Source organism: Pleurodeles waltl, chromosome 5 (genome assembly GCF_031143425.1).
Source record: "Pleurodeles waltl isolate 20211129_DDA chromosome 5, aPleWal1.hap1.20221129, whole genome shotgun sequence".
NCBI lineage: Eukaryota > Metazoa > Chordata > Amphibia > Caudata > Salamandridae > Pleurodeles > Pleurodeles waltl.
Window position 1 is genome coordinate 718,264,043 of NC_090444.1, and position 25,507 is coordinate 718,289,549.

The 25,507-nt window shown below is 42.9% G+C and overlaps 1 protein-coding gene across 1 annotated transcript in view; it reads left to right on the forward strand.

Annotated features, from left to right (window-relative positions):
* Positions 1–16,606, forward strand: part of NOX3 (NADPH oxidase 3) — a 543,543-nt gene extending 526,937 nt beyond the window's left edge. The window contains exon 13 of the mRNA XM_069234670.1: positions 15,785–16,606. Coding sequence (XP_069090771.1) covers positions 15,785–15,911 — 127 coding nt within the window. The 3' untranslated portion in view covers positions 15,912–16,606. The remainder of the gene's footprint in view (positions 1–15,784) is intronic.
* Positions 16,607–25,507: the final 8,901 nt, after the last annotated feature.

Consider the following 25,507-nt stretch of genomic DNA (forward strand, 5'->3'; position numbering starts at 1 on the left):
GAAATCTATAGAGCTGAGCTTAAATAAGAGTGTACCACATATTTTGCAGACAGAATAACGATTGCAGTATAGCCTGGCCAAAAGACCTTTGGCATTGCCAGAGAATTAGCGTCTCTACGATGAAAAAATAGAGTAATACCTTCTTCCCAAGCCCTGTGTGGTCACGTCTTTGACTTTTTCAAGACACAATTTAAACTATTAGAAACTATTGGAATTTCTAATTCAGAAGCATGCTATGTTTAAATGGCTCATCGTGCTTTCTAGAAATCAGGGCCACACTTTCTCCAAAACAAAATTAAAAGAAATACTCCTGATTGTAATTTGAGATCCAAAAGATCGCTTCTGTTTTATATGCAGAACCCGGAAAATGTGGTCAGTTGAAAAGGCCTTCTTTGTTTGCACTGAAAAGAACTGTAATTGTCTCCCCCAGGAGATCATGGAGGAATTTCTTAATTCTGAATTTCGGAAATAATTGGAAACATGGTTATTGAAACACTTCCCTTGACCTTCTTCTGTTGACTTCTTTAGGCTGTTGGTGTTACTCCATAATTTGTGTCTCTCCAACTACAGGATGTACCTCACAGTTGCTGTTTGCGCTTAGTATATTACTTTCATTTAATTTATTCTCATCCTATGTTTGTCAGTTTAAGTTAAGTTCTGTTATTTATTAATTCGGTTAAACGTAGACATGCTTTAGGCAAATCCTCTTCACCAGGACGCAGTATTGCATAAATGGTTGAAATCTGAGTAAACATAAAGCAAGCAACCGTTAAAACAAAAATATACATATCGAGTGATTGAAAATAATTTGCTCCGAATTGATATTAAATCACAACAGTCTATGATCAAAAGTCCTTGTCATTTTTGACGGGAACCTTACAAAATTCACTAAACCGTTCATTAAGCCATGTTACTGTTACATAAATTGTATCTCAAAACAATATGTAAAACATGTAACATTTGAATTTCAAGAGTTGGGTATTAGCGGTTTCATTGTGTGCAAATAAAAATAGCCATTGGTGTCATAACAGTGTAAATCAACCCAAATGCAGAAAAAAAGTCTGCATCTGTGTTGGAGTTGGACCAGTACTGATTAACTTTGATGTGGTTAGACTGCACTATTTTTTCAATCCTATTTCAACTTGGGTTCTTTTGATATATGAAAACTATAAAGACAATATACCATTTTGTGGCAAGACATTATTAAATTTCAGTCTACAGACAAATTTCTAGCAATGCCAGGCACCCCAGACACCGAATCCTTGATGCTTCCTGGGCTGCTCTCCTTCTCTCATTCAGGGAGATGGCTCAAGTGGGGGCAGCACCATCATAGCCACTGACTGAGTAGATTTGTCCATAGAAACCAGGCCAGAGAAATCAAAGGGCTCTCAACACAGCCCACAGCATCCGTTGGGCTTCAAGAGAACCATCCCTCAGAGCAGTCCACTCCACCTCCTTAGCTATCCAGCAACTACAATGCGAAGGCCCCAGGGACAGGCAACTCTAGGGTCCTAACATAATGAAGACATCTTGGGCTCCCTTCCAATTTTTAAGAAGTTTTATAAAGTGCTGCATGTATTCTTTCATTTATTTCTGAATGAGTGACGAGGGGTGAATGAATACACAGAATGTCATGTTGGGAAGTTTAGAGTTGATATGGGTGGGTATTAACCGTGGCTAACATTCTATAATTTCCACCTTGAATAATTTTGATTCATCTGGTGGGTGAATGCAGAGAGAAAGATTCAGAATGACGCATTTTTGGGGGTTGATTTCTGCATATATAAAGGACCTTTGTCTCAGAATATGAACGGACAGGACCGCAAATGTGATCCTAGTGTTAACAGGGAGTCAGTGGAATACTTTAAGGATAGTTTTAATAGGACCTGTTTTGCATGTATGTCTGGCTGCGTGGTTTTATATTCTTTGGAGACTGGCAATGAGCTTTTGGGGATAACAAATTGGAGTAATAACTGTAGTCGAGACATGCTGGTCAAGCGTTTGCACCAAGAAAGCTGTCTCCTCCCAAAGATAGGGGAAGGCACCAGGACTGGACAAGATTCCTGCAGACTTCTTTTGTTCAGAAGCTATACTGTTGGTGACTTACATTAATCTCATTTCAAATGCTGTAGCTGCAAATCCTCCAATCCCCTCCTCTTGGAAGTGTGAAGAGATTATTCATATGTTCAAAAGGCACAGCCGAAATACTATGGCCATGACCGCCCTATCAGAGGTTTGGATAATAATGAAAAGATATTTGGATAGTGACCACAAATCACTATCCATTAGTGGTGGGTTTTCTCTTGCCCAAAATGTGTTAAAGAGTTGACACCAATCCAAATAAAAACACAAAGGGAAAAGGAAAGGAGAAAGGAAAACAGTAAGGGAAGGGTCCCTTGGATGAGTCCAAAATTGATTGATTAATTACTTCTCTCAATGCTTTCTTCTGGGTGAGTGACAACCTACAATACTGCTGTAGCTTATCTGCAACTATTAAACTGATCAACGAATTCTCACAAACAAATACAGGCTAAAATTGGAAAACCATGTGGGGAGGCCCTGCCCTGCCTTTCCTGCCTTTGACAGGCATGGATGGGCCTACCCTTGGCTCGGGCTTTGCCTAGGCACAGCCCACACATGTACCTTTGGAATCCTGAGACTTGGAATCCCTTCCAACAGTCAAAAAGAGTGAAGATGCAATAAAAAGCGCTTGCTGGAACAGGGCCCACCTCCTCACCTCTCCTCTAAAGGTTCTCGGGGACCAGGGGCTTGGAGGCCCCACCAACAGTCAAGAAGAGTCCTGCGGAGTGGGAGTGAAGAAGCACTAAAAAGAGCTTGCCAGAATGAGGGCCCACCTCCTCCCCCCTCTTCCAAATTGTCACTGGAATCCTGGGAACTAGAATTCCCACCAACAGTCAAGAAGGGTCCTCTCAATGGTCATTGTTGATGAATGAGAGGATTATTTTAAAATTAGCCACATGTTTACTCCTTTTGCCAATGCATTAACTTGGGGGGGAAGGCAAAACACTGATTGGCATTGAATAGCATCTCCAGAATCCTTATTTTATTTGAAGGGGTTGACATTAAAAGGGTGACGGCTAAAGAAGTGGTAGTTACTCAGGCTCAATGATTCTGGTCACTAAGAATTTGATTGCAGAGATCACTTTGAGATTTCAGGGTTTGACACAGACAAAGGTGTGTACAGCAAAAGACATTTTGAGGTAGATATCACCAAGGAGTGTTTCTGGGATAATTGTATGAGGCTTTCAATTTTGGAGGCATTACAGGCAGATGAGAACACCTCTGTGTTTAAGTCTGAAGTGTTTAATGTGAATGGAGGAGACATGTTTGAGGTAATAAGTGGGGGTTTTTAGGCTAAATCTTCAAATTGGTGGAGACATAGGGCCTTATTACGACTTTGTCAGTCTTTTTTGAAGACCGGCGAAGCTGCTGCAGGTTACAGACCGCAAGTGCTGATGGTCTCTTGCCCACCATTAGGACTCTTTGGAGGACTTCTGCCCATTTCTGGGGGGAAGTCCGATTCCGGAGAGGGGGTTGGATCGCCAGCACCACCACGGCAGCAAGACTCCGCCTGCCGTATTCCAAGCCATAATACGGCTTGGCGGAGTCCTGCTGGCGTGGTGGTGCTGGCAGTGCAAGACCGCCAGGACCCATCCCCTCCCGAACGACGTCCTCAACAAAGAAGGTAAGTGCATGTCTGAAAGGGGGGGAGGGTGTCTGTGTGTGTATGTGAGTGTGTATATGGGTGTCTGAGTGCATGTTTGTAAATGAGTCGGAGTGTGTGTACTCATGTTTGCAAGTGAGTGGGGGTGCTTGTGTAGATGTATGCATATGCTGAGGGGTGTGTATGTGAATGCATGCATGCATGAAGGGGTGGGGGGTGTCTGTGAGTGTTGCGGGTTGGAGGTGCACACCACCGGCCGCGTCAGTGTGACCTCACCGGTGGGCCAGGCGGCGTTGTGGAGGCTTGTCGTCTGCCAAGCCCCACAACTCATGATGTGGCAGTCTGGGTCTGCGACGGTAAGACCGCAACACCAAGGCTCATAATGATGGCCATAGTAGTTATCTGATCATACCAAGGATTGCACAAGCAGGTTAGCATTTGATTTTTAGATTATATGTAAACATGCCAAGGATTGCACAAGCAGGTTAGCGTTTGATTTTTAGATTATATGTAAACATGTGGTGTAGTATATGTCTTGCTGTGTCCGGCTGTAAGCATGGGAATGGAATGTTGGGATATATGGAACAACACACTATCCACCTTTGTTCATGCAACACAGAACAAACAAAAAAATTATATCTTGTACTGTGCTTCGAAACTAGAACTAAAAACTCCTTCTCAAAACCTTCAAGGACTCATCTAATTGAACTTATGACAAAATGACAATTTACCTTTTGAGAAATATCTCCAGCACTGTCACTACAATATGTGATCAGATTTCCAAAGTAAGATGTCAAAGAAAGAAAAGGGCTTTAGAAGGAACTTTTATTAAAGAATTGGTGCCAGCTGCAGCATGAGGAGACCCAATCAAGTTGTGAAGTAGGAGCTATGCTGACTCAGACAACTGAATGCAGAAACCAGGGCAAAAAAAAAGTAGCCAGTCAACTTGCTATCTCAAGACTATACAAATAACTTTAGGCAGGTTTGTGCAGATGAGGGTAAAGAAGAAAGAAAGCTAGGAAGAAATCAGGTTGATTTATCTGCAGGTTTATCCCCGGTGATATTCTAATCCACAATTGTCTATATTTTTCTCTACTTCACAAGCAACCTTTTTATCAGTCATTTCAATTGGGTACCTAGTGGCCCACTGTGTACCATGATGGGACATAATGGGACATTAGGACCCTAGGTGTTTGGGAAACTACACAAGTGTGATTAGGGACTCAACAAAGGCCAGGCATGCATGACCTGACATGTGACTGTGTAGTTTGGGCTATCTGATTGACAGGGTCTTTTTCGTTGGCCACTAATATCTGAAGTTGCACTTAACAACATGACCATAACCTTTTCTCATTCTCTCTTGAACTTCAATAACAGCAACAATCGGACGTTTACATCTTCTATTGCCTTAACATGCTTTGGTTATACAAACAGAAATATCTATCTATATATATATATATATATATATATATATATATATATATATATATATATATATATATATATACACACATATATATATATATATACACATATATATATATATATATATACATACACATATATATACATATATGTATATACATATACATATATGTATATAAATATATATATATATATATATATATATATATATATATATATATATATATATATATATGAGAAAAGAGAACTTTGGGTTGTTTCCAAGTTTAGGTGGAGACCAGCTCCAGTATAGAGCACCCTACAACACCAGCAACACTCTAGATTTGCTCACCTCAAATGTATGTTTTTCTAGCAAAGCTTTTAAGCATAGGATTGGCACAGTGTTATTCATGCTGAGCTAGAAAATGACAAAGGGCCTCATTATGAGTTTGGTGGTCTTAAGACCACCAAACTCCCAGTGGTGGTCGGTCCGCTGCACTCCTGGCAGTCCAACTGCCAGATTACAACTCTGGTGGACCGCCACCACAATCACAGATCTTGACGGAGTGGAAGCAGTCGGAGTTGTGGTCAGCCACAGTGGTGCCCATGGAAGCACTGCCGTACTGATCACAAGTCCATTTTCCGCCAGCCTTCCCATGGAGGTTTCACTACCATGGAAGGGCTGGCAGAAAGCCAGTGCTGGGGGGCCATGCTCTTGGTCTCACGTTGCTACCCAAGGACCACAATAAAAAATATACCTAAAGGTGAATATTTGGGAATCAGAAGGAACTGTACTAAGAATGAGGACAATGGCCTAAAAGTGACTGCTCTAACTCAGATGTTAAAGAAACGGGGCTATGAAGAAAGACTTCAGGTGAACATGAAGCAAGAAATTAGAAATGCGGAACACAATCAACTTTTTTGGGGAAACAAAGAAATCAGTAAAAACAAGGTAGAGTATTACATCTTTCAGGAACACTGGTCTTTACTTACCCATTACGTACAGCTTCAGGAAGATATCAAACCATTTCCCTAGCTTAGTTTCAAGAAGGCAAGTTTAAAACAGAAGCTATGTAGATTATTCTACCAGGAGAATAGACAAAAAACTGAATCCTTCCTGGCAAAGCCAATGGGCATGTCAGCAATGATTAGTATGTAAACTGGGATAGAACAAAACAAAGAAAGGGGTAATCAATAACCACACACACTCTACATTTGTGAATGGATCGATTGCGAAAGCATATATATATTGTATGCTATAAACTATACTGAGAGCACCAAAAGAACACTAAAACACCAGTTCCAGGAACATTACCATAATATACAAAAACCCAATATGAAATTACCATTAGTAGAACATTTTGAGTACTTTCATTCCCAAAAATGATCCTTTGTATTTTTTTGGGATTAGAGAAATTAAGAAAACACTCACCAGGTGGGGATATTGACACTGCCCTCTGAAGAAGGGAAAGTACCTTGATTCTGAAATTTAACACAATGAAGGAAGGACTTAACAAGGATGCAAAACTTCACTACTGGCTTTGAAATTGGTGACCAACAATGGAACTGATCTCACTTTATCTGATAAGCGAAACAATGACTTATTATGAATATTGTTTGGTCTTAATAAATTGACTGGACTGCTGTATGCAGACTTTACCTGACTAGCTTACCGACACGTTTATTTATGTGGTATACGTACTTTAGCCATCTATCCCCTTATGTGTAACTAAAAATTGGCTTTGGATCTTCTCCACTTACAAGTTTGATAATTGTTTATATTTGCGTGAAATGCATGGAAATTCTAAGCCCTATGAAAGATACGTGGGTTATCGCTCTCCACATTATTGAGCTTCCCATGAAACAAGTTCTATTACCAAAGAGTGCAGCAATAACTTAACATGTGGTATGTTTTAAGAATAGATCCTGACTGACCCATATCTGACTCCTATGCCAAAAGGACACCCGATTGTAACATCTTAGTGTAATTCATATTCCCCTCTTTGGAATATATCCTTTTTCCCATTTCTCTTAGAGATAATGTTAATAATTGTATTTTAGTTGACTCCTGACTTAAATGTAAAGGATCACTAAGTCAAGTAGCTTCTCGAAGCAAATTCCAGGCTGGTGCCGGGGACTACGCCTAAACTCTTAGCTCTGTCTCAATCGATACTAAAGAAGGACAGGGATTATTGGTAGCCCCTCCCCTTAAAAATGGCATCTACCCACAACGCTGAGTTTGACGCGCAAACTTCCTTTGTGAGGACCGCAGAGACTGAGCCAAGACTTTACAGACCACATAGAACTACGGACAGGTAGAAAATGAAATCCTTCACTGTATGGGCTAAGCTTTAGAATGCTTTAAAAAAAAATCATTGAATGTGTAGAGAAGCCTCTTTGCACACCTTGCGTTAGAGCAATGGTTTAATTTAGAATTACTGACCACGCTATTCTTTAACTTGTGACCACTGAGATAATCACCCGCGTGACCAATAATGTAGCGCACGTTTGGAGAAACTGAATGCCCGCTTAATACGGACTGCTTAGCTAATCTCCCCTGTCTAGTCCTAAGGGAATGCACATTTTAAAAACACTCTTTCTGGTGCATTACCAGTTGGTTTGACCTAAGCATTAAAAATCCCCTGGGCCAACCTTGACAAAGGAAATGAATTTGGGGGACCCTTAAGGGTAGCACGCTAAAATATACAATAAAACACATATAGAAATTGGGGATATTTTTCAAATAGACCTACATACAAACAGTGTAAACCAATGGCTAGTGAACTGCCTTGGTCACCACATACCCTCTGAATATCCCAAACCATTTATTTCTACAGATCTAATGTGGAACAGTATTTCCTTTATCATACAGAGTATAATCATAGACCAGGACGGACATGGAACAAATAGTAGAGTCTTCTCTTGAGAGGTAAAAACACCCAGCAAATGAAATTAGAGCCAGATTTCTAGAAAAGTGGTGCAGAGCGGTGCTACGCCACAATTGGCAGCACCGCACGGTGTCCCTTTAGAAACGTAGGGATTTAAGTGAATACGGTGCACCCCTGTGTTGGCCCCTGTGCTGGCACTAAATTTAGCTGCCAGCACCAACACAGGCATCCTTGCACCATCGTGCAAGGATGTCTGTGTTGAGGGGTGTGATTGTTTATGTGCGGGAAGGTGTCCCTTTCCGCACATAAACAATCATTAATGGCACTTTGGCACTTCTGTGTGTGCTGTACAATGCAGCACACACAGAAGTGCCAAAGCGTCATTTTTAAATGATTGTTTATGTGCAAGAAGGGACACCTTCCCGCACATAAACAATCATTTCTGCCATTTTTCTCTAGAAAAAGCAAAAAACGAGGAGGAATAAAAGTATTCCTCCTCATTGTGCCCTGCTAACACCACCACTGGGGGTGCCGTTAGATTTTGGCGCTGCCTCAGGTTAACGAAATTTCATAAATCTGAAGCAGCGTCAAAATGCAATGGGTGTTGCTGTGGCACGCCCACAGCAACACCTATTGCACACTCTTCCACGCACAGTGCTGCGTGGGAAGGGGCCGTATTTACAAGGTGACATTAAGCCACAAAATGTGGCTTAACGCCATCTTGTAAATACAGCGCAGTGCTTAGCGCCACAGGAGCGTCACAAAAAGTGACGATCCTGTGGCGCTAGGGGCCCATAAATACACCCATTAGTATCCTTGAAATTAGTTGCAACGCCCTCTACTTTTACAACCTTCCCTATCTTCTTTAACATTAATGTCCTGTTGATGTTGAGACACATACTTTTATCCATCCCCTCACATTTCTGAACACAGTCTTAAAAATTTATCCTGTACTTATTTGCACAATACCCCACAACTCAGAATGGGTGTGAACTTAGATAATGGAATAGTGCTCATTAATGCTTGTATTATATCTGCAGCCTAGAGAAAGCCCCAGCCATACAGGCACGGTAAAGGGTGAAACATGTGTTGGCTGAACAAGCAATGTTTGTACAAAATCAAAGCAAAAATGGATGCTTGGGACCTGATTTATACTTTTTGCCACAAACCACAAATCTTTTACTTGTGTGGATTTTGTAGGCTTGAGAAAGTCCCTGCTGTCATGAAACTCATGATGCTTACCTTATTAAATAGAATAGATTTATACTGTCTATGAATACTTGACTGGTGAAAATATGCAATCACGTTTTAGAAAGTGTGACTTTACAGGAACAGACTGTCCATAAGAGTATTGAATTGCATGGTTTACTGTTTATGAGAACCTAAAAAAAGGACCTTGCCATGTAGTTCCACTTTAACCATAATTAAGCAGCAATAAAGAGAAAAATATATACTCCAGACTACTTTTTCAGATGATAAAAACACTGTTACTTCACCATAAAACATATTTAGCATTTTTTATTATTAATAAGTATTTTGTATAATAAATTATCTAGAAAGATTTTGAATAAAAAGCATAACTATGTGTCACATACACTAATGATGAGCAAGTTGCCACTAACGTGATGAACACCAACAATTAATTTACAACAGTACAAAAGGTATCAGTACCACAATAACCATTTTAGTGCAGCCTATGGGAGGTTTTCCATATTTTACTTTATATCTCTTGGATACAGGCAATTCACAATAGAAAACCTTTGACACTGTGGGGCATATACAGGGAGTGCAGAATTATTAGGCAAGTTGTATTTTTGAGGATTAATTTTATTATTGAACAACAACCATGTTCTCAATGAACCCAAAAAACTCATTAATATCAAAACTGAATATTTTTGGAAGTAGTTTTTAGTTTGTTTTTAGTTTTAGCTATGTTAGGGGGATATCTGTGTCTGCAGGTGACTATCACTGTGCATAATTATTAGGCAATTTAACAAAAAAAAATATATACCCATTTCAATTATTTATCTTTACCAGTGAAACCAATATAACATCTCAACATTCACAAATATACATTTCTGACATTCAAAAACAAAACAAAAACAAATCAGTGACCAATATAGCCACCTTTCTTTGCAAGGACACTCAAAAGCCTGCCATCCATGGATTCTGTCAGTGTTTTGATCTGTTCACCATCAACATTGCGTGCAGCAGCAACCACAGCCTCCCAGACACTGTTCAGAGAGGTGTACTGTTTTCCCTCCTTGTAAATCTCACATTTGATGATGGACCACAGGTTCTCAATGGGGTTCAGATCAGGTGAACAAGGAGGCCATGTCATTAGATTTCCTTCTTTTATACCCTTTCTTGCCAGCCACGCTGTGGAGTACTTGGACGCGTGTGATGGAGCATTGTCCTGCATGAAAATCATGTTTTTCTTGAAGGATGCAGACTTCTTCCTGTACCACTGCTTGAAGAAGGTGTCTTCCAGGAACTGGCAGTAGGACTGGGAGTTGAGCTTGACTCCATCCTCAACCCGGAAAGGCCCCACAAGCTCATCTTTGATGATACCAGCCCAAACCAGTACTCCACCTCCACCTTGCTGGCGTCTGAGTCGGACTGGAGCTCTCTGCCCTTTACCAATCCAGCCACGGGCCCATCCATCAGGCCCATCAAGACTCACTCTCATTTCATCAGTCCATAAAACCTTAGAAAAATCAGTCTTGAGATATTTCTTGGCCCAGTCTTGACGTTTCAGCTTGTGTGTCTTGTTTAGTGGTGGTCGTCTTTCAGCCTTTCTTACCTTGGCCATGTCTCTGAGTATTGCACACCTTGTGCTTTTGGGCACTCCAGTGATGTTGCAGCTCTGAAATATGGCCAAACTGGTGGCAAGTGGCATCGTGGCAGCTGCACGCTTGACTTTTCTCAGTTCATGGGCAGTTATTTTGCGCCTTGGTTTTTCCACACGCTTCTTGCAACCCTGTTGACTATTTTGAATGAAACGCTTGATTGTTCGATGATCAAGCTTCAGAAGCTTTGCAATTTTAAGAGTGCTGCATCCCTCTGCAAGATATCTCACTATTTTTGACTTTTCTGAGCCTGTCAAGTCCTTCTTTTGACCCATTTTGCCAAAGGAAAGGAAGTTGCCTAATAATTATGCACACCTGATATAGGGTGTTGATGTCATTAGACCACACCCCTTCTCATTACAGAGATGCACATCACCTAATATGCTTAATTGGTAGTAGGCTTTCGAGCCTATACAGCTTGGAGTAAGACAACATGCATAAAGAGGATGATGTGGTCAAAATACTCATTTGCCTAATACTTCTGCACTCCCTGTATTTGGGGAATTGGCGTAGGCAGCACTGCAAGTCTTCTTGCTGTGCAGCTGTATGCCAAAGATGAAAAGGTAGTAATGCACAATATTTCTGAAATATGTTACATTCCTCTCCTTTCTGCCTGTGCTGTTCCACAATTGGCTGCCTAGCACCAACATAGGCACCCTTGCACCATGGTGCAAAAGTGCCTGTGTTGCATGCAGGGTTGTTATTCAATCCTGAGAGGCATTTTCCTCTTTCTGTGTGTGCTGGAGAATGCAACACACATGGAAAGAGGAAAAAACGATGACAAATGAAAATATTTCCCCTTGAAACGTCTGCTCTGGGAAAGTGTGAGGTTTCTGTGCTGCCCCAGGTTTGCATGATTAAGTAAATCTGGGGCAGCGGCAAAATCCATGGATGTTGCATGGGAAAACACACCGCAACTCCTATGGGACGGCGCTCCTTCGTGCAGACTAAGGCAACGCAGCGACTTGCACTGCTTTGTCTTACGCCATACCTATGAAGCCATGAAAAGCCATGCAAAGTGCCTTTGCTTGGCTTCAAAGATATGGTTGAGAGGCGTGTAGCACAAGAGCATAAAAAAGTGACATTCCAGTGGCGCAAGCCTCTTGTAAATATGCCCCTCCATTTTGATGCTGCCATTGAATGACACCACCTACTTTAGGACGTAAGAACTAATTTCATAGTAATCAGTCTTTCTTGCACAAGTGCAAATAGCCTTTTGCTTGTGCAGTTGTGCAGTTTATAATATTACAAATCTGAAAAGCTCCTCGCTCAGTGGCAGGAGGGAATTCACAAATGTTTTGTGTGCTTCCTGCGCTCCTGAAAATGCATAAATATAACAACTTTTGTGAATTTATGACCTTTGAAAACCTGAACCTATACAGGTGCAATTTTCATATTTTTTAAAGAATTTGGCCCCTTGTGTAAGTAAATATAATTACTAGTGTAAAATCTCCTTTGTTGAATTGCAAAAGTGGTTTAGACTACTTGGAAGTGTAAACTAAACTCTGTGCGTAATTTGAAAAATAATTGGTGCCAGAGGTTTCAGAACCCCACGGCTGGCACAATGAAAGGTTGGGGTACCGAATACTAAGGCTGCATAGTCTTAATCCCTACTCATGCCCCTTTAATCTATCACCATGACATCTTACTGTTTATCCAGAAATTGGAGGAGAACTTTAACCCTGTACTGTACAAGATGACATGGTTTGGCACACTGTCTGACCTTTGGATCAACTGATCCAAGTCTGAGCTATTTCCTATTACCCCTGTTACAAGGCGTGCTGCGGGTGAGTACCCACTGACCTAATGTGATGGCTCAGTTAAATATTTGGTATCATAATACCTGCAGACATAGACCGGGTACTACATCTCAATTATGGTCCCGCTATGGATGCATTGTCAACGCAAATCAATAGATGGATCAGATTACCTCTTTCAATGGCTCTACATTCCGATCACTCTTGTTTTTTCTTACTCTCCGAGGTCTACTACGAAAACTCATCTGGGCCAGTCACAAATCTTGTATATGAAAGAGGCGGCTTCAGGGTCCCCCATTTTCTGCTTTACTATCTAGCTGCTCAATGTTAATACACTCATCATTGGTATCATGCAGATGCTCAGCTACTATTTGCCAAACCAAAGAGTGATTTTGCTGCACCCTCTCCCTTGGTCTTTGTCATGCCAAAAGGGATCCCCCTGGACCCTACACATATCCAAACATTGTCTACCACATGCAGGGCATGAAGAAACCTCCAACGCCTCCTGGGTGGAATCCTCCTTTATTCATCAGCCTTGATATTGGTGGACAACCCGTGGCTCCCTAATACTTGCAAGACTTTAGAGAGGTGCACTGTATCGCAATATGGCTTTCACGCGTTTGATGTCCTTTTCCCGATGCCCAAGTCCTAACACACTCCACAGACGTGCGTTTCAGTGATGCCACACACATTGATCGCTTCATTCTACACCGTGTGCACAACGCATTAAGGTCCACCATACCTACCTTCCCAATCGCCGAAGTGGACTTTCCCCCGTGACACTGGTTATCACAGACCCGGCTGGTAAATGGCTCGTATCCAAAATTTATTGAACCAGTTTTGTACTGCTCCCTGCTCATGCTGACAAACTCAGATCACACTGGGAACAAGATCTAGGGAGGCCGATTACAGATAAAATGTGGGCTGCATGCTGTGCCCAAACCAGATTGGTGTCCTCCAACCATTGACATAAGCTTCTTCATTTCAGATTTCTACAGCAAGCCTACATATCCCCTGCTGATCAACATAAATATGATCAAATGCGTGCCTCAAACTGCACTAAGTGTCATACTCCTGGAGCAGACTTCATCCATATGGCTTGGTCCTGCACAGCTTTTCAAAACTACTGGGGTGAAATTTTCCTTAAACTATCCCAAATGCTTGAATTCGACCTCGACTGAGACCCACTACTTGCCCTGATGAGCTATACTCTAGATCTTCCTAAAAGCACCAGGCAATTCACTGCCATGGCACTCCTTCTGCCGAAATGAGAGATTCATTGAGCTGGATGTTTTCCTCCCTGTCCGCTACTAAGTATTTCACCAGCATGACATATTGCAACACTACTAGTGAACTATGGCACATATTTATGCTTTTTGGTGCAAAACTGCGCTAACTCAGTTTTGAGGCAAAAAGTATAGCGCTGTCTTGCGTCATTTAACAATGCCAGCCGGGCGCTGTATTAATTGAATGGCACAAACCAACACTAAACTTGGGCTAGCGTCTTAGAAGAAGACACTAGCCAGGTGGGGGTGGGGGTAGGAAAGGAGGGGGTTATGAATGAGAAAATGACACTAGCCTGGTTAGAGGCAAAAAATGCCTCTAACCAGACTAGTGCCATTTCCTGGTGCACAACTTCCAAACACATGACTCCTGTCTTAGGAAAGACAGGACTCATGCCCACCACCCCAGTGGCCAGCACAGGGTACAAGTGTCCCCTGGGCATGGCCATTGCACCTTGTGCCATGCAGGGGGCCCAAAGTTTTGGCCACAAATGGCAAAACAAACATTTAAAAACTACTTACCTGCCCCTCTGGTGGGGGTCTGGGTGTGCCTGGGGCTTAGGAAGGGCACCTGTGGACCCATTCCATGTTGTTTAACCATGGAAATGGGTCCACAGAGCCCCTAACGCCTGGTCTGACCCAGGCGTTAAATAATGGTGCAAACCAAGCTTAGCACCATTATTTAGCCCCTCCTCCCACCCGTGCATCATTTTAGCATGGGAGGATAAATATGGGCTTTAGGAATAGCACAATTTTTTAGATGGGACGCCTACCTTGCATTTCATTGACGTAAGGTAGGTGCACGCATCCCAAAAAATGGTGCAAACTCCTAGATTTTGATGTTAGACGTGTCTAATGTCAAAATATAAATGTGGAGTCAGGTTTGCGCCGAATTTGCATAAAAAAAATTACTCAAATTTGGCGCAACTGAAGTACAAATATGGGCCTTTATGCTTCCCTGAAACCCCAACCTCCAAGGCCAGGGACATCTGGCACCTGTTGCACTCCTATTTACTGTCTGTCCCCTCCCAATTCCTAGTGCCCAGTTCCGACAAGATGGAACCCCCTCCACCTACTTGAGGTGCTTCACGCTATCTGCCTTGAGTCATACACCGATAATCCTTTTTTTTCCAGCTCACCCTTATGAACAGACCATACTGGGGATACCACGACGGGCCCTTCTCTATTTTACATTTATCTGCACTGTCCCCCCCTCTTGTCCATAGTCCTGGGAGAGAAATAAAACCTCACCGATCCATACAAACAGTGTTACGAACGTTATTGTGATGCAACCACATTCATTCATTTCTGGCATTTTGCTTTAGAAAAAGCAAAAAACGAGGAGGAATCAAAGTATTTCTCCTCACTGCGCCCTGCTAACGCCACCACTGGGGGTGCCATTAGATTTTGGCGCTGCCTTAGGTTAACGAATATGATGTATTTTGGGACTTTTTTATTACTGTTGTTGCATTGGCTTAAATCCTGCAGTGCATATGGCACGTATGGACTGCGTTATACTCCTTTGTCACTTGTGTTGACTGGATGTATGCTGTTGCCTACATTTATTAATGTTGCTATTATTATATTGCATGTATCTGCACTTTCCTTCTTCGGGAGAAAACGAATAAAAACGGTTTAAAAAAAGACATTCCTTGTCTCATAATCTCATTCCTGCAGGTTCTTTTTCATCTCTGCTCTCTCCCTCTCTCACCGGTTTTCCATCTTTCTCTTCCTCCTCCACACCCCCCACCCCTTTTGCGGGTGAATCTCGCTTGCTTTGGAACAAGGTCTGTTGAGGAAAAATAACTGTAGATCTAATATAAATGCATCCAGGTTAATCGGGGACATGTACAGTAAAAAAAATGAAAAATAGCTCGAATAACCGTTTTTTAAATTTTTTAATCTGTTCTTTCCTCAGCAAAACCATTGGAGTGTTCTTCTGTGGCCCCAAAGCATTATCGAAGACGCTTCAAAAAATGAGCAGCTTGTATTCATCAACGGATCCGAGGGGAGTTTGTTTCCATTACAACAAGGAGAGTTTCTAAGCAATGCATTTCGTTTTAGTATTTCAAAGGGCAGACCCAGTACACATACATCATGGGTTATATTTTAATTGCCAAGATTATGAACGATCTGACATTTGGCGACCTGCTCATGTTCAGAATGCCAGACTGCAACCAAAGCTGGTTTGAATCATAGATTATGTACACATTATCTTTCAAACGCATCACTTTCTAGAGAAGACATCTCACCCGCACTGACCACTGCGAAACCACTGCGAAACCCCTGGAGGACTGAAATACAGCAGCTTCTTTCAGTGTTGGTTGGAAAAGAGAGCTTGGGGCCACGCAGCCCTGATTATATCCATAGAAGTGCTTTTGCTCTATATTCTACAGGGATCATATGCATGAATGTTTATTCGCAGTACATCGACTACCAAAAAACAGATCCCTTTGTAAATGGCAAGTACATTTTTACTATACCGGAAAATGGCCTCACTAAGGCGGTTTGAGAACCCAGGCTACACAGAACTGCTCTTTGTGTTTGCAACAAAGCAAGCATATTGATCAGTACCACTATATTATATTGTGAAATTGCGAAATTATTGTTATGTCAAAACCATAAATGTGTTTCAAAGTGGATACTAGAATATGAAAATGTACTCAGACCAATGATTGCGACATGGTTGGAATAAATGTCAAACCACCAAATCTTTTAGCAAGAGAACAGCAATAATATATCATTCCTGAGAAAGGTTACGTAATGTAAACCCACAGCTTCGCTTTTTTGTACCAGTGTGACCTTAGCATTTGTAAATTAAATCAGTCTTTGCGGCGCAATGACATGTGGTCTATTATTTTGATGTTCATCTCCACATGATTTTAAAGTGAATCATTCCTTGTTGTCTCTTAGACAGCCTCCTTTAAATGTGTCTGCCTAGCCATTCACCTGGTTTATTCTTTCTCTATCCCTACTATCACTCAATGAAATTGGATTACCATTGGGTGTTGTCTTTGTTAAACTGTGAATCTCTCAATGAATGTGATTTTTTTTTTCACCCGAGTTGTAATTAATTCAACTGTTCGGTGACCAATAGAACAACACCAAAGTCATCACTACTAATGTTACCCATGATATCTAGAGCCTGATTTATACTTTTTTAGCGCTACATTTGCGTCATTTTCTGACGCAAAAGCGGCGCAAACTTACAAAATATAACTGATGCCCTCATTTATACTTTTTTTGCGCCACATTAGCGTAATTTTTTTACACAAAAGCGTCGCAAGCTCACAAAATACAATTGTATTTCACATCAAAAAATTATGCTAAAGCAGCACAAAAAAAGTAAAAATCAGGGCCTGAATTTTGTAAGTGTGCGTCGCTTTTGCGTCAAATAATGATGCAAATGCGGTACTAAAAAAGTATAAATCAGGTACCCTAGTGTGATGTGACCTGTACATAAGTTAAACCTCTGCATCATTTCCATATTCCCGTCCTTTGTAATTTGATAAATTGGGTTGGATATGCTTTTTGCCTTCACCCCTCCTGTTTGCTGAATTCGTTTTTGCTGTCTTTTGGAGTCTGTGTACTTTAACACTACTAGCCAGTGTTAACTCTGTCACTAAAACATGGTGAATTTGTCCTACATCTAATTGGCACATTTATTTTAATTGCAAGTCCCTGGTAAATTGTGCTCCATGTACCCAGGGCCTGTGAATTCATGCTACCGGTGAGCTTGCAGCACATATTGTACCACCCACTAAAGTAGCTCTTTAAAACATGTCTCAAACCTGTCATTGCATCCTGTAGTGCAGTTTTTAAACTGCCATTTCAACCTAGCACAGTATACCTTTTGACCGGCCCAAACCTTTCTTTTTAACATTTAAAGGTCACCCCTAAGGAAGGCCCTAAAAGTTCCTAGGACAGGGCGCATGGTATTTAAAAAGAAATAGGACATGTTGGTTTAGTTTTTACATGTTATTGCAGTGAAAAACTCAGAAAGTTGTTTTTCACTCTTGTAAGGTCTATCTCTCCCATAGGATGACACTATGTTGCCTTATTACAGTTAATAAATGCTAACTCTAATTTAAGGAAAGCAGATAGAAAAATACTTCTTGGTCTCTTTTTAATTGTAATTTGAAATCCTCTTCAATGGTAAAGTCAGATTTTGAGTTACAAATATAAAAATGTTGCTTTTAGAAAGTTGGCTTTTTTGTGCCCAGATCATCTGTGCTTTCTGCCAGTGTCCTGGGTTAGAAGACTGTGATTTGTCCTGCTGTAGGGGTGCGTGGCTTTTACCCAGCCCCACTTAGACATCAACAAGCTTTGCCTCCTGCACACACAAAGGAACCTGACATCAGGCCTGCCCTACCTTTTGTCACCCTCAGACAGTTTTGTACATTGACAGAGGAAGGGGAAGACCTTTACAGAATCAGATGTGAGGGTAGGGCAGGGAGCTTCCCCACATAAAGGCTGCCATCAGGTATACATATTGAACCCCCAGAGCCACTCATCAGATCACTTCTGGATTCTGTGGAAGACTAGATAAAGGGCTGCATTGATGCCCTGATGCTGGAAGGACTTCCCTGCTACATGAGGATGAAGACTGGACCTGCTCCTTGAACCCAGGACCATCAGAGTGACTCAAAAAGTTAGCTGGCTGGCCTCCTCTGAGGGCTCCAGAGATCCTGCAACTTACCTGCCCTGCTGCTGGTGGTCCTTGCTGCAGTAAGTTCTAGCCACCAAGTGGTGCCTCCCAAGTCCTGGACCCTTAGTGTGGTGCTACAATGGCCTCCTTCCAAAATCTAAAACCTGGACCTTGAAATGTTTTCATCTGAAACTGTTCTGAAAAAACGATCAGAGAACTAGACCTACCAGCAAGCTGATCCAATGAAGGTGCTTTGAAGGTGAATTTGGCACAGTCCCAGCTTCATTCTTCTCAGCATCAGCAAACCTCTTTCTCTGGTACCTATAACAATTGCATCCGGCCTCGTGGAGCCTTCTTTGGCTACAGCCTGCAGCCTCGTCCTGCGGGGGTATCTGAGCTCTAAATTATAGGCAGAAATCCTCACTATCCTTAATTACAACCAGTAGCCCATCAACGATGACACCCTATTTGACCTGAATATCCAGCTTTTCCTACTCAGGGCTATTCAATAACGTTACTGAAACCTTGTCCAGGAGGTCCTCATCCTTGACGACTTCTCCTAAGACACAGCCTGGTGCCGTGCCCAAGACTTTACCTTTCAAGGACTTTTCAGAAACCCGGTTCACCCACTGTATATGACCCACGATCCACCTCAATTGGCCTTAATTTTTTACTTTGACCCGGTCTCATGCTACTAGATAACAGTGGTTGGTGCTTTTTTGGCACTATATTTCACTAAAAAAATTAAAATTCATAACTCTGGTTCTACTAAATGAATGAATGAATAAATGAAAATGTTATAGAGAGGTCATATGGTCCCTGGGTGTCTTGATGCTAGTGAATTGTCTGGGCTGAGTTTAAAGCCTATAGGAACTATTCATTTGAAGACAGCCAGGTTTTGAGCGATTTCCTGAAGTGAGTCAAACTAGACTGAGATTTTAGGTGCAATGGTAGTCTGTTCTACATTTTTCTGATGGGCAAGATGAAACTTTTTCTGCCTCCAAGAGTTTTTTAGATTTGAGAATCACTACATTGTTGGAGAATGTAGATCATAAAGTTTTCCTAGGGACATGCCATTGGAATTTTGACTTCAGTTATTCTGGGCCTGCAGTGCTTTGTGAGCAATGCAGTGAGCCTTAACAGCTCTGGCAGCCCACGTAGATCGACTGTTGCCTGGGAAATTGACTGGAATTTTGGGATGTTTACAAGGAGACGGGCAGCAGCGTTTTGTAGAATCTGAAGTTTATTCAACAATTGTTGTATATCAACATATATGACATTGCAATATTCGATTCTAGATAACAATAAAGTGACAATTACAGTTTTCTGAAGCCTAAATGGAATGAAAGGAAGCATTTTTTCAGCATTTTTAAAAGATAGAAACAGGTCAAATGGACTCAATTGATTTGGTCTGGTCTTCAAATAGTACTCCCATATTTTTTACTTTCATAGCAGGAGAAGGAAGTGTTCCAAAATCTTGTGGCCATCAAATAGGGGACCAGAAAGAAGTGTCATTCCCAAACAGAAGAACTCAAATTTTCAGTGAATTTTGTTTGAGGCAATTATTTTTCATCCATCTACCCACCTTCAGCATACTATTGTGAAATCGTCTAGCTACCTTCAGAGGGTCAGTAGAGATAGAGACCACTAACTGGGTCTGAGTGGATTTAATTCATTTTGGTATCATTTTAATTAATAAAATGTACTCAGTTATTTTTAATTGGTGCAGGATTTTTATTCTGTTGTGTTTCAATGTATTACTGTTTGTGTACCGCATAAATACTTTACACATTGCCTCTAAGCTAAGCTTGACTGCTTTTTTGCCAAGCTATCATAGGGTTAAGGACAGGTTAATTTAGTGACTTTTTTGTGGTCCACCCTGACAAGAATTGTGGTTGTTGCTTGACTAGGACTTCCACCATTCCACCATGTATTATGTAGGATTAAATATCACCAATGTGTTTTTATCACCAACAGGAGTCTGTCATTACAATCCTATTGTCAGTCAGTAAAAAGCTGTAATAGCATCATAGCCCTTCTGATCCTCAATGTGATTTATATTGCCGAGCCACAGGAAAGAGCCTATTACATCAGGGGTAAGGCAATTAGCAAGAGATGTAAGCCAAGGTAATAAAAAGCTGAAATGCTACTTGAACATTCCTCCCAGTGAGTGTAGTAAAATATTGTAAATTAAACACAGAAAAATGGAAAGATAGACATTGCCATGGTGGACAAGAGAGTCTGTATCAAGCATTATTGGCGCTGAGTCGCTCCTCTGTCGTTAATTTAACCCTTTTTAGCACAGGATACCTCAAAACAATAAACACCCCTAAGGTCCACCTCAACAGATTGTCCACAGGGTGATGAATCAGAGACAGTGTTGAACCTCAGGTTCATGAATCAATGTGTCCCAGAGGTAAGGCGCACCTCTCAATCTGTCTAAAAAGCAGTTAATTTAGTAAGGGCCCACTCCATAATTGAGTTCTGAATCAATGGAATACATTTAAAGGTTTGATTATAAAAAATCAAAAGATGTATGTTAGAAAGGGGGTCTTTGGTTGACAGTCAGGTTACCCCCTGTTCAAGCAAGGACCCTCACTCTAGTCAGGGTAAAAGAGAATCACTCTCAGCTAACCCCTGCTTACCCCCTTGGTAGCTTGGCAGAGCAGTAGGCTTAACTTCAGAGTGCTAGGTGTAAAGTATTTGTACCAACACACACAGTAACTTAATGAAAACACTACAAAATGATACAACACAGGTTTAGAAAAATAGGAAATATTTATCTAAACAAAACAAGACCAAAACGACAAAAATCCAACATACACAAGTCAAGTTATGAATTTTTAAAGATTAAACTCAAAAATAGCGCTTAGAAACAAAAATGCTTTGATGAGGTGTTAACACGGCGTCGTGAGGGAGTCGTTCCCAACAAGCCGACACCAGCGGCGGCGGACACGGAGTCGCGTAGACCCTCAAGTACAGTACCTTTGGTGAAGAGTGAAAACAAGTCGATGCGCGAAATCGGGGATCGTGGCGTCTGTGCGAAGCGTTGAATCCGCGCACTTCGAGCGGTGTCGGTCACAACGTGGTGCGGCGACTTCCACAGAGTCGCGGACTTCAGCGGGGCTGCAGCGGCATCGGGCCTGCGAAGACTGTCGCGTTCCAGCGATGGTCACGGCGTCAGGTGCAGGCGGATTCAGCAGCGGCGTCGGTCCGGAGTCGTCCGAAGTAGATTTCCTTGGATTTCCACCAGCTATCCTTTCAAGGGCCCAGGGACGGGATAGGGCACCACTTGTCAGAGCAGGAGTCTCTCCAGAGACTCCAGGTGCTGGCAGAGAGAAGTCTTTGCTGTCCCTGAGACTTCAAACAACAGGAGGCATGCTCAAAATCAAGCCCTTGGAGATTTCTTCACAAGATGGAAGGCACACAAATTCCAGTCTTTGCCCTCTTACTCTGGCAGAAGCAGCACTGCAGGAAAGCTCCACAAAGCACAGTCACAGGCAGGGCAGCCATTCTTCCTCAGCTGTTCAGCTCTTCCCCAGGCAGAGGTTCCTCTTGGCTCCAGAAGTGTTTTCTAAAGTCTGTGGTTTTGGGTGCCCTTCTTATACCCAATTTCTCCTTTGAAGTAGGCCTACTTTAAAGTAAAGTCTCTTTTGAATGTGAAATCCTGCCTTGCCCAGGCCAGGCCCCAGACACTCACCAGGGGGTCGGAGACTGCATTGTGTGAGGACAGGCACAGCCCTTTCAGGTGTAAGTGACCACTCCTCCCCTCCCTCCTAGCACAGATGGCTCGTCAGGAAATGCAGACTACACCCCAGCTCCTTTTGTGTCACTGTCTAGTGTGAGGTGCAACCAACCCAACTGTCAAACTGACCCAGACAGGGAATCCACAAACAGGCAGAGTCACAGAAATGGTATAAGCAAGAAAATGCTCACTTTCTAAAAGTGGCATTTTCAAACGCACAATCTTAAAATCAACTTTACTAAAAGATGTATTTTTAAATTGTGAGCTCAGAGACCCCAAACTCCACATGTCCATCCGCTCCCAAAGGGAATCTACACTTTTATCAGATTTAAAGGTTGCCCCCATGTTAACCTATGAGAGGGACAGGCCTTGCAACAGTGAAAAACGAATTTAGCAATACTTCACTGTCAGGACATATAAAACACATTACTATATGTCCTACCTTAACCATACACTGCACCCTGCCCTTGGGGCTACCTAGGGCCTACCTTAGGGGTGCCTTACATGTAAGAAAAGGGAAGGTTTAGGCCTGGCAAGTGGGTACACTTGCCAAGTCGAATTTACAGTGCACATTTACACACACAGACACTGCAGTGGCAGGTCTGAGACATGATTACAGGGTTACTTGTGTGGGTGGCACAACCAGTGCTGCAGGCCCACTAGTAACATTTGATTTGCAGGCCCTGGGCACCTCTAGTGCACTTTACTAGGGACTTAACAGTAAAACAAATATGCCAATCATGGAGAACCAATTACATACACATTTTAAACAGGAGCACTTGCACTTTAGCACTGGTTAGTAGTGGTAAAGTGCTCAGAGTAATAAAAACAGCAAAATCAGAGTCCAGCACACATCAATAACCTGGGGAACAGAGGCAAAAAGTTAAGGGAGACCACGCCAAGGATGAAAAGTCTAACACGTGTCCCCCCCAGCTAAAAGTGGAGAGCAACTACCCAACCTCATGGGAGTTCTCATCACTAAGGCGGAAGAATCTGGACAGACCATCAGCAATGGCGTGTTCTTTACCAGGACGATGTTCCACCGTAAAGTCCATCCCCTGTAGGGAAATGGACCACCTCAACAGTTTTTGATTCTCACCCCTCATCTGCATTAACCATCTGAGGGGCCTGTGGTCGGTCTGAACTCTGAAGTCAGTCCCAAACAAGTAGGGTCTTAGCTTATTCAGTGCCCAGACCACAGCAAACGGTTCGCGTTCTATGGCACTCCACCTACGTTCCCTGGGTGGTAACCTCTGGCTAATGAAGGCTACGGGTTGATCTAGGCCCTCTTCATTAAGCTGTGAGAGTACTGCTCCAATACCATGCTCTGAGGCGTCTGTTTGCACAACAAACTCCTTGGAGTAGTCAGGTGACTTCAGCACAGGTGCTGTGCACATGGCAGCCTTCAGGGCATCAAAAGCGTTCTGGCAAGCCTCTGTCCAGATCACTTTCTTGGGTTGCTTCTTAGAAGTCAACTCAGTTAAGGGGGTAACAATGGTACCATATCCCTTAACAAACCTCCTGTCATATCCTGTGAGACCTAAAAAGGCTCTCACTTCAGTCTGGGTCTTGGGAGGCTCCCAAGCCAGAATCGTGTCAATCTTAGGCTGTAGGGGTGCCACCTGGCCACTCCCCACCTGGTGTCCTAAGTACACCACAGAACCCTGCCCTATTTGGCACTTGCTCGCCTTAATAGTGAGGCCTGCCTTCTGCAGGGCCTCTAACACTCTCCAGAGGTGTTGCAGGTGTTCCTCCCATGTGGAACTAAACACAGCAATGTCATCCAGGTAGGCGGCACTGAACTCATCCAGTCCTGCCAACACCTGGTTGACCAACCTCTGAAAGGTGGCAGGGGCATTCTTCACCCCAAAGGGCATCACGTTGAAGTGGAAGTGCCCATCTGGGGTAGAGAATGCTAATCTCTCCTTTGCTCCCTCAGTTAAGGCAATCTGCCAGTACCCAGATGTTAAATCAAACGTACTGAGGTACTTGGCAGCTCCTAACTGATCAATGAGCTCATCAACTCGGGGGATGGGGTGTGCGTCAGTCTTGCTGACCGCATTGAGACCCCGGTAGTCCACACAGAACCTAAGTTCCGGAGTGGCACCAGGAGCAGCAGCCTTTGGGACCAATACCACTGCGCTGGCCCAAGGACTGCTGGGGTGCTCAATAACCCCTAGGGTTAACATTTTGGAGACTTCCTCCTTAATGCAAGCCCTGACCCAGTCAGTCACCCTGTAAACCTTATGTTTAACAGGTGTACTGTCCCCAGTGTCCACATCATGTGTGCACAGGTGTGTGACTCCTGGGATCAGGGAAAACAGCGAGGCAAACTGTCCCAACACGTGGCGACAGTCCCTCTGCTGTTCCTCAGTCAGGGAGGGGGAGAGGATCACTCCCTCCACAGACCCATCTTTCTCTCCTGCAGACAGGAGGTCAGGAAGAGGCTCACTCTCTTCCTCCACCCCGTCATCTGTCGCTAGGTGCATGGATAGCTCAGTTCGCTCAAAGTGTGGTTTGAGGCGTTTGACATGTAGGACCCTCAAAGGGTTCCGGGGGGATTGCAAGTCTACCAGATAGGTGACCTCGCTCTTTCTTTCCACCACCTCAAAAGGCCCAGTTCACTTATCTTGGAGAGCCCTAGGCTCCACTGGTGCCATGACCCACACTTTTTGTCCAGGCTGAAACTCAACCAGTTTGGCATTCTGGTCGTACCACCGTTTCATATCCTCCTGGCTTGCATCCAGGTTCTCCTGAGCGAGACTCCTGAAGCGGACAGTCTGGCTTCTTAGTGGCAGCATGTAGCTAAATACATCCTGGGGTGGTTTACTAGGAGCTTTCTCCAAAGCCTCCTTCACCAGACTGAGTGGTCCCCTTACAGGGTGGCCATAGATGAGCTCAAAGGGGCTAAAGCCAAGTCCCTTTTGAGGCACCTCCCTGTAAGCGAACAGAAGGCATGGCAAGATGACGTCCCACTTACGCCTCAAGGGCTCTGACAGGCCCTGTATCATGCCTTTCAAGGTGCGGTTGAATCTCTAAACCAGACCATTACTTTGGGGGTAGTAAGGTGTGGTGAACTTGTAGGTTACCCCACACACCTTCCACAGAGACTTCATATAAGTGGATATGAAGTTTGTCCCTCTATCAGATACCACTTCCTTGGGGAACCCCATGCGGGTAAAAACTCCCATCAAGGCACGTCCCACCACGGGGGCAGTGACCGTCCTTAGAGGAATGGCTTCTGGGTA